This window comes from Phalacrocorax aristotelis, chromosome 6, assembly GCF_949628215.1.
Source record: "Phalacrocorax aristotelis chromosome 6, bGulAri2.1, whole genome shotgun sequence".
NCBI classification, from domain to species: domain Eukaryota; kingdom Metazoa; phylum Chordata; class Aves; order Suliformes; family Phalacrocoracidae; genus Phalacrocorax; species Phalacrocorax aristotelis.
In genome coordinates, this window is record NC_134281.1 from 35,629,222 (window position 1) to 35,646,604 (window position 17,383).

The 17,383-nt window shown below is 39.5% G+C and overlaps 1 protein-coding gene across 1 annotated transcript; it reads left to right on the forward strand.

Moving 5' to 3' along the window:
- The first annotated feature begins 13,255 nt into the window (after window positions 1–13,255).
- On the forward strand, window positions 13,256–16,977 carry RGS1 (regulator of G protein signaling 1). The gene is made up of 5 exons (XM_075097189.1): window positions 13,256–13,503; window positions 13,883–13,966; window positions 14,606–14,667; window positions 15,247–15,410; window positions 16,115–16,977. The coding sequence occupies exons 1-5, from the start codon at window positions 13,400–13,402 to the stop codon at window positions 16,298–16,300; spliced, it is 600 nt and encodes a 199-aa protein (XP_074953290.1). The 5' UTR covers window positions 13,256–13,399; the 3' UTR covers window positions 16,301–16,977.
- The last annotated feature ends 406 nt before the right edge of the window (window positions 16,978–17,383 follow it).

Sequence of the window (17,383 nt, forward strand, 5' to 3'; positions counted from 1 at the left end):
AAATAGCAGACTAATCTGAAAACGTCTGGTCTTGAACTGAGCCTGTCAACTGATAGCTCAGGTAAACAACACCCTCGTTCAACAGTAAAACCATAAGTTTTGTAAACTATATATTCCATGTGTTGTAATGTTTTGAGGTCTGTGATAGTCTCTTGGGTTCAGAGATTATATTTTTCCAATTGTTTTGATCTGTGACTGGAAACCACATGGAGCCTTGGGCTTTGTTATACTGCAGCTCCCTAATATTTGGAATGTTCCATAGCAACACACAGTGAGACTAAACCATATGACAAGTGAAAGTAGTGCTGGTTATTCAATGAACGTAAGAGGGATCAAAAAGAAAGAGGGTGACAATATGCAAACAGTATTCTGAACTTCAAATGACGTAAGTAAATGTTTTTAGGTGTCTCTCTTATTATGACCTGAACTTCAGAGGTTGATTTGCAAGACACATGAGAATATGGTAAGCATGTATTAAATATTCATCTAGGTTCATTGTAACATTCTGTTAGTATATTCTGATTACACCATCCTTGATGGTCAAATTTAGAGTGGCCGTGTTGAGCAGAATGTCAGATAACACTTTTTTTTCCCCCAGCAGTAATAAGACATCCTTATTTTGTCATTTTCAAGGCAGCAATATTTTTTCATGTGAGAGGAAGTCTGCCACATTCAAGTTCCTCAGCCAAATGTAACCAAGCAAAATTATTACAAGGAAAACCTTCCCATGGTGAAGAATCCATGAAAAAATTCTTCATAACAATAAACATCTGAAAAGTAAGTGGCATGACATGGTAATTCACTAGAAGAAGGCAACCACAAAGTAGGAAGAATCCTGCCATTTTCCAGTGGTAGGAGAAAGCTAATCAATAATCTTCCACTACTTATCTGTGCCCTTCTGGTGTAGGTAAAGACTGTTATTTATTATTCAACTTAGAAGTTAGCTTTATTATTTGCTGACCTATCGTCTTTACTTGGTCCTTAGGTTCCAGCCTTTATATTCAAATGTCCAGCACACCTTTCCTCCACATTCTTTTGCCTTTTAACAGAGCCAAAAAACCCCACCACTATAAATTCATTACCAAGTCTCCTCCTTCTGAATAACAGCAATAAGAGGAAGGAAGTGACAACTAAAAAGAAATAAAAAGCTTCCAAGCTCAAGGGAAGTGTCTTTTACCATTACAATTAAGGGGGAGATTGTTTGCATCGATCAGTCTAGCTCCACTGACTTTAATTCAAACTGCATTACCTGGCTTGATTTTTTCAATAAAAGTAAATAGGTGGAGGGGCTATTCAGAAGTTTTCAGAAAAACAAATACAGCAAGTGCTAGGATTTCAAGGGCATTAATAAACACGAAAAAATGACAAAATCATACCTGAAAAATCTGTCATCTTCCATTTCCTTCATTTAATGTGGATATTCCTACATTAACTGAGTTTTATAATAAACTGAAGGGTGTTATCAGATCCTAAACAATTCTATAAACCAGACCCATACTACTGTACAGAATAATAATCTATCATGTTACTCTTATTTTCTAGTTGTAACACCAATCGTCCAGTGCTTCTGTGTCACGGAATACAGCATGTTCCAGTATATTGCCTGAGTGTTAAAGATGACAGCCAAGGTTTAAATGAAAACCAAGCATAAACTGTGTTTGAGTGGACTTGGAAGTTGCAAAGCTGATTTAAGTAACACCAGTAAAGGTCCACACCAGTAACACATGTAAAGGTCTACAAATATTTCCCAACAGCTATGTTTTCATCAGACCTGCTGCAAACATTCTGATGTTATATATCATGTGTGGAAAGAAAAGAGCCATTCTACTATTACATTTAAAGGGATATTAGAGGTAATGTAAAGTTATATAGACATGTACATATCCCCACATGTGTTTAGAAATATCTTACACTTTTAAGACAGAAAAGATTAAAAAGTCTTTTTTGCTTCTTTTACACTGCCCAGGCAGTACCAACCAAAAGAAAAGCTATCTTTATAAGCGAGTAGTTTCCAGGCCCCATTTCTCAGGTCAAGGTTAGACCATACATGAAGCTTTGATGACTGCTTTCAGAGTAACTTAAAGCACCACAAAAAAGCTCAGCAGTTAATAGCAAAACTGTTATTGTCATGAAACTCAGCGAGTTCCGTTTCCTGCTGCTCATATGAAACCTTCCCTCTAGATTTGGTTATCTTGGTTTGCACACTGAATTTTCTTCTGTTCATCTTCAAATTCATTTCAAAATTAAAGGGAAATGGTCACATATATTAAAACTCACCTGGTTTACAGTACTGCAGTAGACATGTACAGCACACAGTTGATGGGGAATTCCAGACCTGACAGCATATAGCCCACATTGCAGAAATGGCAGTTTTAATCATCTATGGAAGCCACAGAAACCAGGCTGAAATAATTAGTTTTAATCACTGGTGGGGAAGTGGTAGGGGATGGTAGTTACTTTGTGTTTTAATAATGATACTTATTAGGAAAATCCATTCTGAGGTACGACAACTCCTCTTTTCAACAAAGGCTATATTCAGTGTTCATATCAGCCGACATCTGCAGACTTCCAGATAGAGAATTAGTAAGGAACTGAACATTGGTTTTGAATGACAAGGGCCCATCTTTCTATGTCCTGTAATTTAGATGTGAATTAGAGTAATTTCCCATCCATTTTAGAGAGGAGCCAGATACTTAGGGACCCAAAGAGGCAGATACACATTTTAGTAGAACCATGGCACCTACATAAGCTCTGTTCCTAACTCTGCAACGAGAAGATATCTGAAGGCTTAGGCTGTTCTTAATCAGACTCATGCCCTGAAGACTTTGCTAAGCATTCAGACTGGCACCCTGAATCATGCATGCCTGAACAGGTGCCAAGCACAGGCACTGGTAACATGGGGGGAATACATTCAGGAATATACGTCTTGTCAAACATAAAACCACTGTTTGTTACAAATAACTTGTTTTAACTAAAAAGCGTATCGTCAAAGAGGAGTTCAGTTTTCAAAGAAACATAGTAGACTTGCATTGTAATAATGCCTTTGACCACATTCTTCCCAGGAATGACCACTAACCACTGGTAGCTGGATTTCCCCAAAAGCACAGAGGTGCCAGTAGTTCACAAGTAGCAGCCATTCTAGCAAAGACATTTCATAGAATCAGAGAATAGTTTGGGTTGGAAGGGATCTTTAAAGGTCATCTAGTCCAACCCCACTGCAATGAGCAGGGACATCTTTAACAAGATCAGGTTGCTCAGAGCTCTGTCCAGCCTGATCTTGAACGTTTCCAGGCATGGGGCATCTGCCACCTCTCTGGGCAGCCTGTGACAGTGTTTCATCACCCTCATCATAGAAAATTTCCTCCTTATATCTAGCCTAAATCTGCTCTCTTTCAGTTTAAAACCATTACCCCTTGTCCTATCCCAATAGGCCTTGCTAAAAAGTCTGTCTCTGTCTTTCTTATAAGCCCTCTTGAAGAATAGAAAGACTGCAATAAGATCTCACTGGAGCCTTCTCTTCTCCAGGCTGAAAAACCCCAACTCTTTCAGCCTCATAGGAGAGGTGCTCCAGCCCTCAGATCATTTTCATGGCCTTCTTCAAGACACGCTCCAACAGGTCCATGTCTTTCCTGTGATGAGGACCCCAAAGCTGGATGCAGGACTCCAGATGGGGTCTCACCAGAGCAGAGTAGAGGGGCAGAATCACCTCCCTCGACCTGTTGGCCACACTTCTTTTCATGCAGCCCAGGATACTAGGATATGGTTGGCCTTCTGGGCTGCAAATGCGCATTGCTGGCTCATGTCCAGCTTTTCATCCATCAGTACCCCCAAGTCCTTCTCAGCAGGGCTGTTCTCAATACCTTCATCCCCCACCCTGTATTGATATTGGGGGGGTGTCCTGATGCAGGAGTGTGACCTTGCACTTGGCCTTGTTGAACCTGATGAAGTTCACACAAGCCTGCTTCTCGAGCTTGTGCAGGTCCCTCTGGATGGCATCTTGTCCCTCAGGCATGGCAACTGCACCACTCAGCTTGGTCTCATCTTCAGATTTGCTGAGGGTGCACTTGATCCCACCATCTATGTCACTGATGAAGGTAGTAAATAGTACTGTTCCCAACACAGACCCCTGAGGGATACCACTCATCACCGATCTCCATGTGGACATTGACCCATTGACCACTACTCTCTGGATATGATTTATTACAGGCTTCTTCCTCATTAAACTAAACTGACACTAATCACCCTGCTAGCAAGTCAAAGCCCTTCACCAGACTAAATTAGAACTTCCTAGTATTTTCATTGTCCAGGGTCATCTTCATCTTCTTCAAGCATCTGGAGACTCTCCAAATCCTCAGATCCCTCTCCTTGTTTCATCCTCCCCCCTTTCACAGTGCTTCCTTTGCAGCTCCCATGCATGCAGCAGCAACTGCTAAAATACCAGTAGCTTTTCAGCTCTTTCCCAGCTAGCCCAAGCTCTGCAGGGGTGAGTGTGCAAACTCGTAAGGCGTTGCAGTTTTTGGTTGCAGTTGTTGCAGTTTTGCACTGAAATTTTTGTTACACTGTGCGATCAGCAGCAGGACTGGCTTTGCCTTAGACGTTAAATGGATTGAAGGAGGCAGCATGGTTGGCAGGAAATAACCTTCCTGAGCATCAGGAAAAATCAAAGTTTCAGCTGTACTGTCAGGATATGTCAGGTGCAAAGCGTATGGAAGGGCAGTAGATGAAGACTAATAGGATGGATGGGGTCTGTCCTTGTGGTACAGCTTGTAAAGTGCAAAGTTCCCACATAAAACAGCAAGTATGAAGACATTCAAGTCTTTCTGTTGCACACATTCTAATACCTGATAATTCAAAGTAGACAGCAGGTGAGATTCAAAGTAAATGACAGGAAACAGAACTAAACTCCCTTCCCTGGTTCATCACAAGCAGGACCAGTTCTAAAAGGACATTAGAGAAAACATATAGCTTTTAAATTTTTAAATATTTACATTGAGATTATGTAGCTATCTTCATTTGCCCATTTCTTGAAGTGACTTTCTGTTACTTCACCTACATACTAGGCAAGTATTTTCAGAGGGAGATAGAGGAAATGGTAATTTGAATGATGCACTTTCAGTATGCATCATTTCAGTTCTCATTCAAAAAAGTTAAGTTGGAAACTTGTATTAATTTCTACAATTACCATTCTTTTCTGGGTAGGACTATTCTAAATTAATTCGACTTCTATAGTGTGTCTTTCATTCATTCATTGTAGCTAGTATCTTGGGATAAATCAGGTTGGAAAGGAACTCAGGAGGTTCCTAGTCCAACCCCCTGTTCTAAGTACGATCAGCTATGAGCTTAGACCAGGTTGCTCAAGGCTTTATCCAGCCTGGTCTGGAAAATCTTCAAGGGTGGAAATGGCCCACCCCCCACACAGCCTGCTGCACTGCTTGACTGCCCTTAAGGGGGGAAAACGTTTTCTGTATATCCATGAACTACTTTTATGCCAACTTGCACCCATTGTCTCTCATCCTCCTCCCACACGCTATCGTGAGAGCCTGGTTTCATCTTCTTGATAACCCCCCTGTAAGGATGTTTTCCAACAGCCATTCCTATACACCTGGACAATGTCTCCTTGTACACTGCTTCTTTGAATCTGAGCAATGTCGTGAGATCCCTGCTTAGCCAAGATAGTCTCCTGATATATCTGCTTGTTTTCCTGAGTGTCAGGACAAACTCTTATTGCATCTGGAGTGGCTTCCCATAAATAAGGCAATCTTTGGATGAATCCATCCCTGTGAAGATTTTTTTGGTCAAAGTGAAAGATGTATCTGAGCCTGCACTGATGTGATAATTCAGCTAGGAAGTGTGTAACACCAAGTATAAAATAGACACTTGAAACTGTTTGTAATTCTCTAGAAAAGTCTTTATCAGCGTAACTCCACTTAATGCTTAGGTAATATTTTTTCTGTTTAAAAGTGGCTAAAAAAATTTCTCAAAATGGAAACAAAGAGTTTTAGCTTGTTGTCTGTGTTCAATCAAACTGTTTGTTATTCTAAAAGTGAAGGATACAGAATTTTACCATCTATTAAAACAGTAAAAGGGAAAAAGCATTTGAATTTTCTCCATTCAGATTCAGGTGAAACTGAAGCCTGCAAATTTCAAAAGTTAGACTTGTATTGTGCTCACATATCACATTTCCAGGTTCACAGTGAAAACACTCAAACCCTGCTTCACACACCAGTACCTCAGGCCCTGTTCTCACATTATTTTGCTTAATCACACACAAGAAAATGCACTGGTGTAGTGCATCAGTGTGTGACTGCATAAAAATTTGAGTAGGTAATCAGAAATGTGTGTGTTTCCCAGATGGTGCGTGATGAACACGTTTCCTGCGCTACCGAACATCAGACACAGGAAGCATCACCATCAGCACCCAAAAGTCACAGTAGTGCACATTTTTTTCTCTCTTTTTTTTAAATCCATGTGTCAGTCAGTATGGCTGAGAACCAAAAGTACCCTGATTTCACAGAAATAAAACAGTTAATTTATTTCGGATGGAAAACCCCAGAATGAAAATGATCTGATTTCTGATAAATCATATAAGCTTATTACACTCTAATTAAGAAACGGTCATAAGAAAAAGAAGAGTTACTGGGTATGCATGTCACAAAGTGAAATGTGCTTCAGTATGAGGAAGAAATGTATATAATTCCTTGCACTGACTCTATAGTATAAACATGATTTTTAATGCTAACAACACTTAAAATATTGTTAACATTTTTCTGTAAAGATAAAAGTTTGAAAAGATATCATAGAGAAAATAGTAACTGTAAGAACAACTTCTATTCAGAAATGCTTTTTATTGGAGACTTCCAATAGTTAATGGTGACTCACAACAGCCACATGAAGTAGCCAGAGAAGTTAGTAACATGACTGAAGTCACACAAGATAAGAGCTCAGTGCTTATGGAAATATTTAGAGGTTGAGACAAAGGAAAAACCTGTCATAATCAGTTTACAGAGCTAGTACTCATACCAGAATGGATGCAGGGAATGGGCTATATTTTAATCTCCATAGGATCCATAAAAACAGGGAACACTTCACTTGTAGGCTCCCCACAGTGAGTTCAGGAGCTCCTGCCAGGTCTCCCCTTCAATGTCATGGTAAAAAAATAACTTCACAAGGTCCTCTACAGAAGTGAGGGGAACCCCTAAAAAAATCCCCTAAAAGTATTCTGCAAATACTTCAGAAGTAGACAGGGCAATTTTGGACACAACTGGCAGTTTGCAGGAGTGTTTCTGTGAAGGCATTTTATACTGAGGAAGTGAACGAGTTAAAATGGAATTCAGGAAACTTTGGTCACTTGTCCTCTGGAGTGAAGTCTCTGGCTCCGTCCATACATAAACTGAAACACTGAGCTAAGTATGTCTTTTACTCATTTTATGCTGCCCACAGAACAAATGCAACAAGACTTTTTCAAGCGGAAGATCATTACCCAAAGTTGACTTGTGGCATCCCTTGCTCTAGGTTGGCATTAGACATCAGATACTTTTCAAACATGAAAGTCCTCTTGTATTTTGAGAAGTCTGATGTTATTCAGTTCTGCTTAGGCCTTACTGGTTGCAAAAATAAAACTACCATTTAATTAATTAGGAATAAAAGCTAACATTGGGACCATCCGAAAGTTCAAACCAAAGAAATATCTCTCAAAAAAATCCAATTCTCAATCAAATCTGTCCAACACCAAGAATGAGGCCACTAAAACCAGTAGCAAGATTTTAATCTCAGTGGCTACAGGGTGTCATTCCAGAAAACACCTGCTTGTATTAGAAATTAGATCTAAAAGAAAATTCATAATGGATACCATCACTCCATTACAGACCACCTACATCATAATAGAGAAAACTTTAATATTCCAAATTATTATCCGTGCCACTCAAAAGCACCCCACCCCTTTTTTTTGGAAAACAAACACTGTTTCCTCTCAAATAGAAACTAGTTTCTATTTCCTTTAAGCGCCAATTATGCTTACTTAAGAGATGGATTATCAGTAGTTTACCTCTTTAGGTCATGTAAAAGACAGAAGCATTTCAAAGAAATCACTTGTTTTCAAAGTTAAGTTAAAGCTCAGCTACGCGACCAGCAAGAGGATATTCTGCAATGGGGCTGCATTGCTTGACTGGGCACTCGAGCTCCACCCTCCAGCCCAGCACAGATTTGGCCACCTAGCTCCAGAGAAGTGTATGATGAATAGGCAAGAAGTTAAAATCTGTAAAGTTTTACAGTAAAGCTAAAAATTTTCCATACGTGGAAGCCAACAGCCTGCCTAAGCCAAAATGTAACATTCAGAAACAAAACTGGGCTGAAATCGAGAATGGATGAGGGCAAGGCCAGTCAAGAGTCACCAAAATGAAACCTGAAAGCAGAAGTCAGAAGGAGAAGCTTGAAATGGTTTACACCAGCGAGTGGGACTTAGAGTTCATGGAACTTTTTAATCCTCTTTGCTTTACTAAACTTGTCCAGTGTTGTAATCTTGGAAATTCTCTCACACTTTTTCTCTCTTGCACTCTACCAAGTGGTAGCCAGAAAGAATGGGAAACAATGCATGGAAACAGGTTGAATACTAGGAAGTATGTGCAAGTTTCTTCTGTGCACATTAAGAAGTTAGATGAATTACTCATCACAAACCTACAAGAGATCTGGAAAATGGTAAAGAACAGCTGGTGATAGCCAGCTGGGCTACTGTTGCTGCAAGAAATACTCCTCTGTCCTTTTATTGGAAAGAGTCAGATGAGGTGATGCCAACCTTAGGACAAAAAGGGTTCTATATCTAATAAGCCCTATAACTGTAAGGCTCAAAATATACTTTTTGCAATTTCCTGTAATGATAATAATAGAAGAAAGTATTTTAAACAGCAATTAGCCATCATGCTCTGCATTAAATAGAGCAAAGTATTATATATGTAGATTACGGTGGTGGGAGATGAAAGGGGCAGGTCTGTTACCAACCGTCTCATGGTGAAACTGAAAAAACCCCCAGCAAATTAGGAAGACAGAAGTTATGTGAAAAGCTTTCCACTGGGTCAGGACATAATTGAGAAAAAAGGATGCCTTGAAGATCAGAGTTACTCAGAGGAAGAAAGTAATTGTTCACAGTCACAGTGGAGGGAAAAAAATGAAATGTGAATAATAATCAAACTCCAATGTTGAGATATCTGCTACTGAATGCAGTAGGGCTTTTTGAGCAAGGCTTACAGGAGAACATGAGGAGACTTTTGCTTTACGTTGTCTTTACACCTCCTATAACCCCTAAGCTAGAAGTTTAGATCCCATGCTTCTTCCTAGATACACATTGTTCATCCCTTCTCCAAATCAGATACTCATAACTCCCAGTCTTATTTCTATCTTTGCCAGTGTTACATAAGCCTTTACACAAGTTGAAAAATAGACCTGGTTTAGAGCAAACCAGAGAGGCAGCATGGATCTTCTTTGCACAGGGATAAAGAGCAGCAGTACTAGTCCAGAGGCTGGGGCTTACTGATTTGGAAGACTGGAGATGACTCTCAGATGACAGCTTAGAGGGTCAGGACATAACATCAGTATGTTAAATGCATTATAAATTCAGAATATGAGAACAGCAGAACGTAAGAACACCAACTAATCTCAGGTGGTCTGCTTGGTAACCACAACTTTTTTCTCCTTTACAGAATTTTGACTGCCTTCAAGTCCAGCAGCACCAGGACACCAAAAGCAAAGGCTACTACCTAACCCAGAGCCAAGTGGGGTAATAATCTTCCAAGGGGCTACATACAATCTTTCCACAACTAGGCATTTTTCTTGAATGTACTTTAACTCCCACCTATTCCAAACTTCCTCCAACCTGTAGCAAATACAGCCAGAAAATAAAACCAAACCCTGCATTTATTTCTGTTGGTGTCTGTTACTATTAAAATATCCCTGAGCACATTCAGAGCAACATTATCAAGAAAAATAACATCACCTCCAATTGATGTCACAACAAGAATGTCAAAAGTGGAATAGAGATGGGGCTGGAAAACACTTCAGACTCACAGAAGTTTGTCAGAAACAAGCCAAAGTAATTCATTCAATGTGCCAGAAAACAAGCTTGTGGCCCCTGCAGAGGCATCATTTCATCATTTCAGAATTCCTTAAGACAGTGAGGCCAAAGCTCACAGTGAAATGAGTCTATTTCATCCTACAAACTCACTGTTGTCTAATACCAATATAACTGATCTTCTCTACCAAATAAAATACCTGGAAAACAATTCAAATATTGTGTGACAGCAGCATTACCTGGATGTAAGTGATAAGACTTATTTTATTCCTTATTTACTCAGGAGAATATTTATTGCAAGAAGGTGCAGTACAAAGTCCGCATAGTAGCATGTGATAATCCCTTTCTAGGGAAAGGTCTGAAGAAACACATGGAACATGCATTGATATGTTTAACAAACCCCAAAGGTAAAGATAGTAACTTCATCTTAAATGGAGAACAGACATTCCTCACCTGGTAAACGAACTGTCAACAGTCCTGCATTGTTAATAGGCACAAAGAAACAAACCTTCCTGTTCTTCAGGGGAGCAACTCTATCTAGTCCCGCTTAGACTCACAGAACCTAACTGGTGGCTTACTTATAACCTGCTTGTAATCATAAGTTCAAGGCATTGCCTTATTTTTAGCCTGGGGCTAAAAAGTTCAGAGATGTGGTAGGCAATAGGGATTTTCCCTTGATGTAACTTACATCTATTGCCTTTTACCTTTTTATTGCACCCTTCTGAGAAGAGTTTGGATCAGCATCTGGATGTGTCACTGGGTTAAAACCTGGCTGGATAGCTGGGCCCAGAGAGTTGTGGTGAACAGAGCTAAATCCAGTTGGCGACAAGTCACAAGCAGTGTGCTCCCCAGGGCTCAAGTTTTGGGGCCAGTCTTGTTTAATATCTTTATCAATGAGGGGTTCCAGTGTGTCCTCAGTAAGTCTGCAGATGACACCATATTGGGAGGGAGTGTCAATCTGCTTGAGGGTAGGAAGGCTCTGCAGAGGGATCTGGACAGGCTGTATCAATGGGCCAATGTCAGTTGTATGAAGTTCAACAAGGCCAAGTGCTGGGTCCTGCACTTGGGTCACAACAACCCCATGCAATGCTGCAGGCTTGGGGAGGAGTGGCTGGAGAGCTGCCTGGAGGAAAAGGACCTGGGGGTGTTGGTTGACAGCTGGCTGAACATGAGCCAGCAGTGTGTTCAGGTGGCCAAGAAGGCCAACAGCATCCTGGCTTGTATCAGGAATAGTGTGGCCAGCAGGAGCAGGGCAGTGATTGTACCCCTATACTTGGCACTGGTGAGGCCGCACCTTGAACAGTGTGTTCAGCTTTGGGCCCCTCACTACAGGAAGGACATTTTGCTGCTGGAGTGTGTCCAGAGAAGGGCAACAAAACTGCTGAAGGATCTGGAGAGCAGGACTTATGAGGAATGGCTGAAGGAGCTGGGGTTGTTTAGTCTGGAGAAAAGGAGGCTGAGGGGAGACCTTATCGCTCTCTACAACTACCTGAAAGGAGGCTGTAGTGAGGTGGGGGTTGGTCTCTTCTCCCAAGTTACTAGTGATAGGATGAGAGGAAATGGCCTCAAGTTGTGTCAGGGAAGTTTAGATTGGGTATTAGGAACAATTTCTTTCATGAAATAGTGGTGAGGCATTGAAACAGACTGCCCAGACAGGTGGTAGAGTCACCATCCCTGGAGGTGTTCAAAAAACAGGTAGACATGGCACTTCAGGACATGGTTTAGGAGGCATGGGGGTGTTGGGTTGACAGTTGGACTTAATGATCTTAGAGGTTTTTTCCAACTTTAATGATTCTATGATCTCTATAACCCTTCCAGTAATTCATTAAGGACAGCTACTAACTGAAGAAATACAATGAGAGACTGAAGGGGCTGTATGTCAAAAATCAGGTTGCTAGATATGAAAACAAATATGGTACTGATAACATCTCTTCCTTCCATCTTAGCCTTGTTCAGGGGGGTTAAGAGCAGTTAAGTAAATACCTCTACCTTACAAAGGTCAGTGTTTACCTGATAGCGTGGAGATAAGTGCTTCCTGCAGTATGCAGACACATTTATGTCACTGCTAATATTAAGAACATCAGTAGCCTCCTGTGGTTAAAACCACCCTGATGCAGACTGTCTGTCCTTGCATGCACATCTGTCTGCAGGCAGCTTTCAGTCTCCCTGAGTCGTTTGTATCACAGTCCACTATGAAACTGTAGATATGTGAGCAAGTTCTCAGTTACCATAATCACATGCAGCCCTGCAAAAATAATTCATGAGTTATTTATAAGTTAGCAAAAGTTGTATGCATTATTCAATAAAACAAAATTTTGAAACTTCCCAGAAAAAATCCAACAAGCAGAAACTGGGCTGCCCAGGGACCAGATTAAGTACTTAAACCTCTAAATCATCAACTCGGATTAAAAAGGGTAACAATTGATTCTTCATCTCGCTTTGTATCCATGGTTTCTTCTTGCAGTGGAACTCAAGTATATACACAGAACATAAAACTCCCTCAAACACATTTTAATGTTCACTTTGCCTTTACAAACAAGGGCTCTTTAAGCCTAAATCAATCTTTAAATGTGCCAAATCGCTTAAAAATATGGAGTCATTCTTGAAATATGGCAGCATGCTTCCAAATAATCTGACTTGGAAAGATTAAGCCAAATTAATTAAGGTTTTGCTGTTTCAAAACCCTTTCCTGTGAAAATAACTTTTAAGCATTTTTACAGCAAATGTGTCTAAACAAATCAGATTCCTCTATCTAACATAGTACTCTAGTTTGAAGAGCAACTGGTAACTTGTAAATAACTTGTTGCATATGGTACTAGCATATCTTAAAGTCTTTTTTTTTTATAATATTACAATTGATTTGATGGGCTCAATGGAAAGTATGAAATTGCAGAACACAGGCATGTAGCAGGTGAATTTTGTCAAGATAAAACAGCAATATTTGCACCCCATTTAACAAAACCAAGAAGTACTTCTGATTTGAAAGTACCAATCAGAAAGGCACAAGAATTCAAAGTTCTAGAGGGGATTTTTTTTTTTTTGGTAACACAGACATACACAGAAACACAAAACAAACCCAAAGTAATTCAGTCTAATCCGGTTTAACCTCAACCACGAGACGCCGCTGTCTGTTTTCTTTCTCAAAAGGTTCACGTCACTGTGCACTGAAAAAAGGGAACTTCCACAGTTTGTGGTGAGGATACATGATAAACAGATCAGTTCACACCAACTAGCAGGGCCGCCTGCGTCAATAAAAGGCAGTAGCAGAGTCAGTGAACTGACATTTGGTGCTTGGAGGATTATCATTGCAAACGTCGCTTCACATTAAAGTTAAATAAAATGCCAGGATTCTTTTTCCCCCACAACAACATGACTGAATTAAACGGAAAAGAAGACTGCAAGCTTACAGAAGGCAAAATCCATAAAAAGAAGCAAAAGGCTTTGTAAGTATATACATCTTAGTATAAACTATAGTGTATTAGAAGGGAAAATAACACTAGAATCTTGGAGATTAAGAATTAGCACAATGGTTTGGGCTAAATGACTGGAAAGCCTGCTCAGAGCCCAGGACTATAGCATTAAAAATGGCTTGGGCTGATGCATACCAATGAATTGATTCTTTTAAGTAATCAGGAGTAGATTTTAGATACACTGGGACCCCCTTACTCTTTTGAAAAAAGGTACTTGGATAGGTAGCTTCCCAGACTTCAGTCATAGGATGGAGCTGTCAGCCTCTGCTTAAATGTTTTCAGAGATTTAAGTAGAATTGAAATGCAACTGCAATTTTATTGGATTACAAAAATGTCTTTTCATTGGTTTCAGTGGCGCAGATCTCAAAAGTTATTTGAAGTGTATGGTACCACATATCGAATCTGGGATCAAGACTTCTAACTCCAGAAATGTCATGTAAGTACTGAGATAAACTAAGCTATAACAAAATCTAAGTACAGCCAGATTACTATATAGGAAGCTATTTTATTAATTTCTAAACTACTCTAGAACAATAAATATTATAATAATGCCTAGAATTTCCAAAGTACAGAACAGCTGAACATTAGGAAGTAGAAACTATTCATGGAGTTAAGATATTTTTCTTAGTGACGCCTACATATTTGCATCAAACAGTGAAGGAAAAGACACCTCAGTTAAATCTATTTTCCTCAGATGAACACTGTATGCATTCTCTAAAGATTTACAAGAAATGATGCTTTACACTTAAGTGAAGAACAGGGGTATTACCATTCTTATTTCAGGAATATGGAAACAGTAGTACACATACAAAATTTTTTGGTCATATTTACAGTAAAAGCTCATCTGCCTGGGATCAGACTTCAGAATAACATTCCTTGGTTTTCCATCTCTGATTATTTTTCTTAGCGTGGGCTTGCCTTCAGGGTCTCAGATAATGTGACAGCCATAAGTTTAATAAATACCTGGTACATATTCCTATACTAGAATAAAGTATTATAAAATTTGTCTCCTTTAAACATGCAAATAAAACCACAGTTTCTTGCTTAAAGTGTTTTCTTTTTCTTGTCATCTTAGGCTTTCTGCAGAGGAAGTAATGCAGTGGTCCCAGTCTTTGGAAAAGCTCTTGGCCAGCCAAAGTAAGTCTATTACTTCAGTATGACTTCGTTCTTATTCTGAGGACAAAATTTTATCTAATCTCATCAAATAGGCAAAGCTGTGGCATTCTGCAAACACTGCCAGGGAACAGCCAGTTGCATTTCAGTTATTTATAGCTTCAGTGTAACATGGCTACTGTATTCTGCTTTGCTTCCAAGTTTGGGTTTTTCCCTTCCATTTTCTACTTCCAGTATAGCAAATAAACCCCAAGTAGCTCAATCCAGTGTTTTTTGATCAGTCTTCCAGTAAGTCTTCTGTGCATAATGCATCAGTTTAATTTGGAATTTCCTCTTCTCTTGTACCCTAAGACAATAGATTCTAGTCCTGCCTAAATGGATTGATGTATTTTGGTGCCCTGGGTCTAGATCTAAAAACACTGAACATTATTAGGAAGACTCCCCTCACCCTTAATATTAGAGCATCTGTAGTATGTTGAAGAGGGGAAGAACAGTGTATTTTGAGAAGACTTTTATAAGAGATTTCAACTCCTGGTTTTTATTTTATCCTCCCTGGTTACAAATATCATGCTATAAATGATGATGTATTTGTGTTGGCTTTAGGTGGCCAAGGCATCTTTCGGGAGTTTCTGAAGTCAGAGTTCAGCGAGGAAAACATTGAGTTCTGGTTGGCTTGTGAGGATTACAAGAAAACTAAGTCTGATCACTTACATGGCAAAGCAGAGAGGATTTATGAGGAGTTTGTTCAGTCAAATGCTATTAAACAGGTACGTACAAAGTTAATCTGTTTAAGTGTTACAGTACAAGGATTTTGGAAAATCAGAAGATAGAAGTGTAGCTTCATTGAGATGCTCATACATTCATTCAGTTATATAGGAAGACGACACAGTGGCATGTTTTTATGAGCATATTTGCATCATTATTGTCTTCAGCCGTGATATTATCAGAGTCACACGATACAGGCCAGTACTTGGGAGCACCGCTAACAGCAGCTCAGCAGCTCAGCACATGCTGCTGTTCTCTGAGTTAGCCCAGTTTGAATTACTGCTGGTATTTGGAGTCAGACACTTAGAGAGGGCTTTGCTAGTAGGAGTGCTGTGGATTATTTCTTGTCCTCTAAAATACGTGGACATTCTGCAGAATTAAAAGTGGTGTATGTTGATCATATTTCAAACTGGAGACTCATTCTACACAAGATTTCTCCTATTGTTTTAATTGGACGTTGTTCCACTGCTTACTCCATTGCTGAGTTGTATTACTTCTGACTCCATAAGAAACTGCATTTCTATAGGGAGTATCACTTTTTGTGCATGACTGGGATATAAGTGTTAAAATTCTCTCATTTTGCAGTCCTGATACTGAACACACTGAGTTCTAAGGCTGAAAATTTGTTTATTGACAAAACAAAGTGATAGTTACAGAACAAGCATATATTTTTAAGATGTCAATACATCTATTTTTCACTTTCCAGATCAATATTGACTATCGGATGAGGGAAGCAACAGCCAAAAGGGCTAAAGACCCAACTCACACAAGTTTTGATGAAGCCCAGAAAACCGTGTACATCCTCATGGAAAGGGATTCATATCCCAGATTTTTGAAATCCAAAGCCTACCTGAACCTTTTGAACCAGCTGCAGACCAACACTTCAAAATGAAGCTTTTGAGGCAGTGAAGAGCCAAGTAGACTCTGTGTCAAATATCCTGTGGAGAGATCCTTCAGGGTGGTTGGATCTCAGCAAGGAGAAACCCTGCCTTGGGAGGAGGGATACAAGGGAGATGCAAAGAGCTCCACAGCCAAGAGAATGCAGGATAAATGCTGGCAAGACTTACAAATACCAAAGAATCCCAGGGAGGAAAATCCTTTCCTCCCATATGCCATGGAGTCAAGACAGGATATGGATACTATTTATGTTTGAACAACACTGTGAATATTAAACCAAGTCTTAGATCCCAAAGTACTGCTAATTAGTAGGAGAAGTGCAAGACTAAGAAGCTGAGTGTTGGGAAAGATTATCAAGTTCAGAAGAAAAATAAGGATGACTGACAATTTTGTGCATAACAAGAAAATGCCCAGACAAGACTGATTAATGGCTTTTTAAAATCTGTGAAGTGTTAATGAGTGCAGCTCCATGATGCTATTGTGCTATGTAAATATATTGTAAGTTAATGTGTCTTACAACTGATATATTTCAAATTTTATATGGATTACATAAGCTGTATTTTTACTAAGTTTGTATTCAACAGGCAGATATGTAGCATCTTTCCTGTTTAATTTATTGCATAATAATAACTCTTCAATCGAATATACTTAAAAATAAAGTTTTATGGTCATTTTACATCTTATTTTAAGTGATCTTTCCACTGCAATTCCTGAAGTATTGAAACACACGGTTACCTTCTGTTCTGCTACACCACTAATTCCCATCTAATTATCCAAATATTATTCTCCATTTTCCCCACACCACCTTTCTGCCTTTTCTCTTTTTAAACTCATTTTACACAACCATAATCTTAGTTATCTGGAGTAGGTGATCCTGACCTACCTAGACCCATTCTCACAACCCCCATAAAGAAAACGAAACTACAAAAAAAAAAGGTCTAAACTTCCTATTTTTCATACTCCTCCAGCTACCAGCACCTGAGTCAAGTCTCAAATATAGAAACCATTTAATCACTGATCCCACAGTTCAATCTGCTTTGATACTGATGATGTGTTGAGCACAGATCACCCACACTTG

Coding starts and splice junctions, on each gene's coding strand:
- RGS1 (XM_075097189.1), top strand. CDS start 13,400: ATGCCAGGATTCTTTTTCCCCCACAACAACATGACTGAATTAAACGGA. Junction 13,967..14,605: donor TCTAACTCCAGAAATGTCAT/GTAAGTACTGAG, acceptor TTGTCATCTTAG/GCTTTCTGCAGAGGAAGTAA. Junction 15,411..16,114: donor AGTCAAATGCTATTAAACAG/GTACGTACAAAG, acceptor TTCACTTTCCAG/ATCAATATTGACTATCGGAT.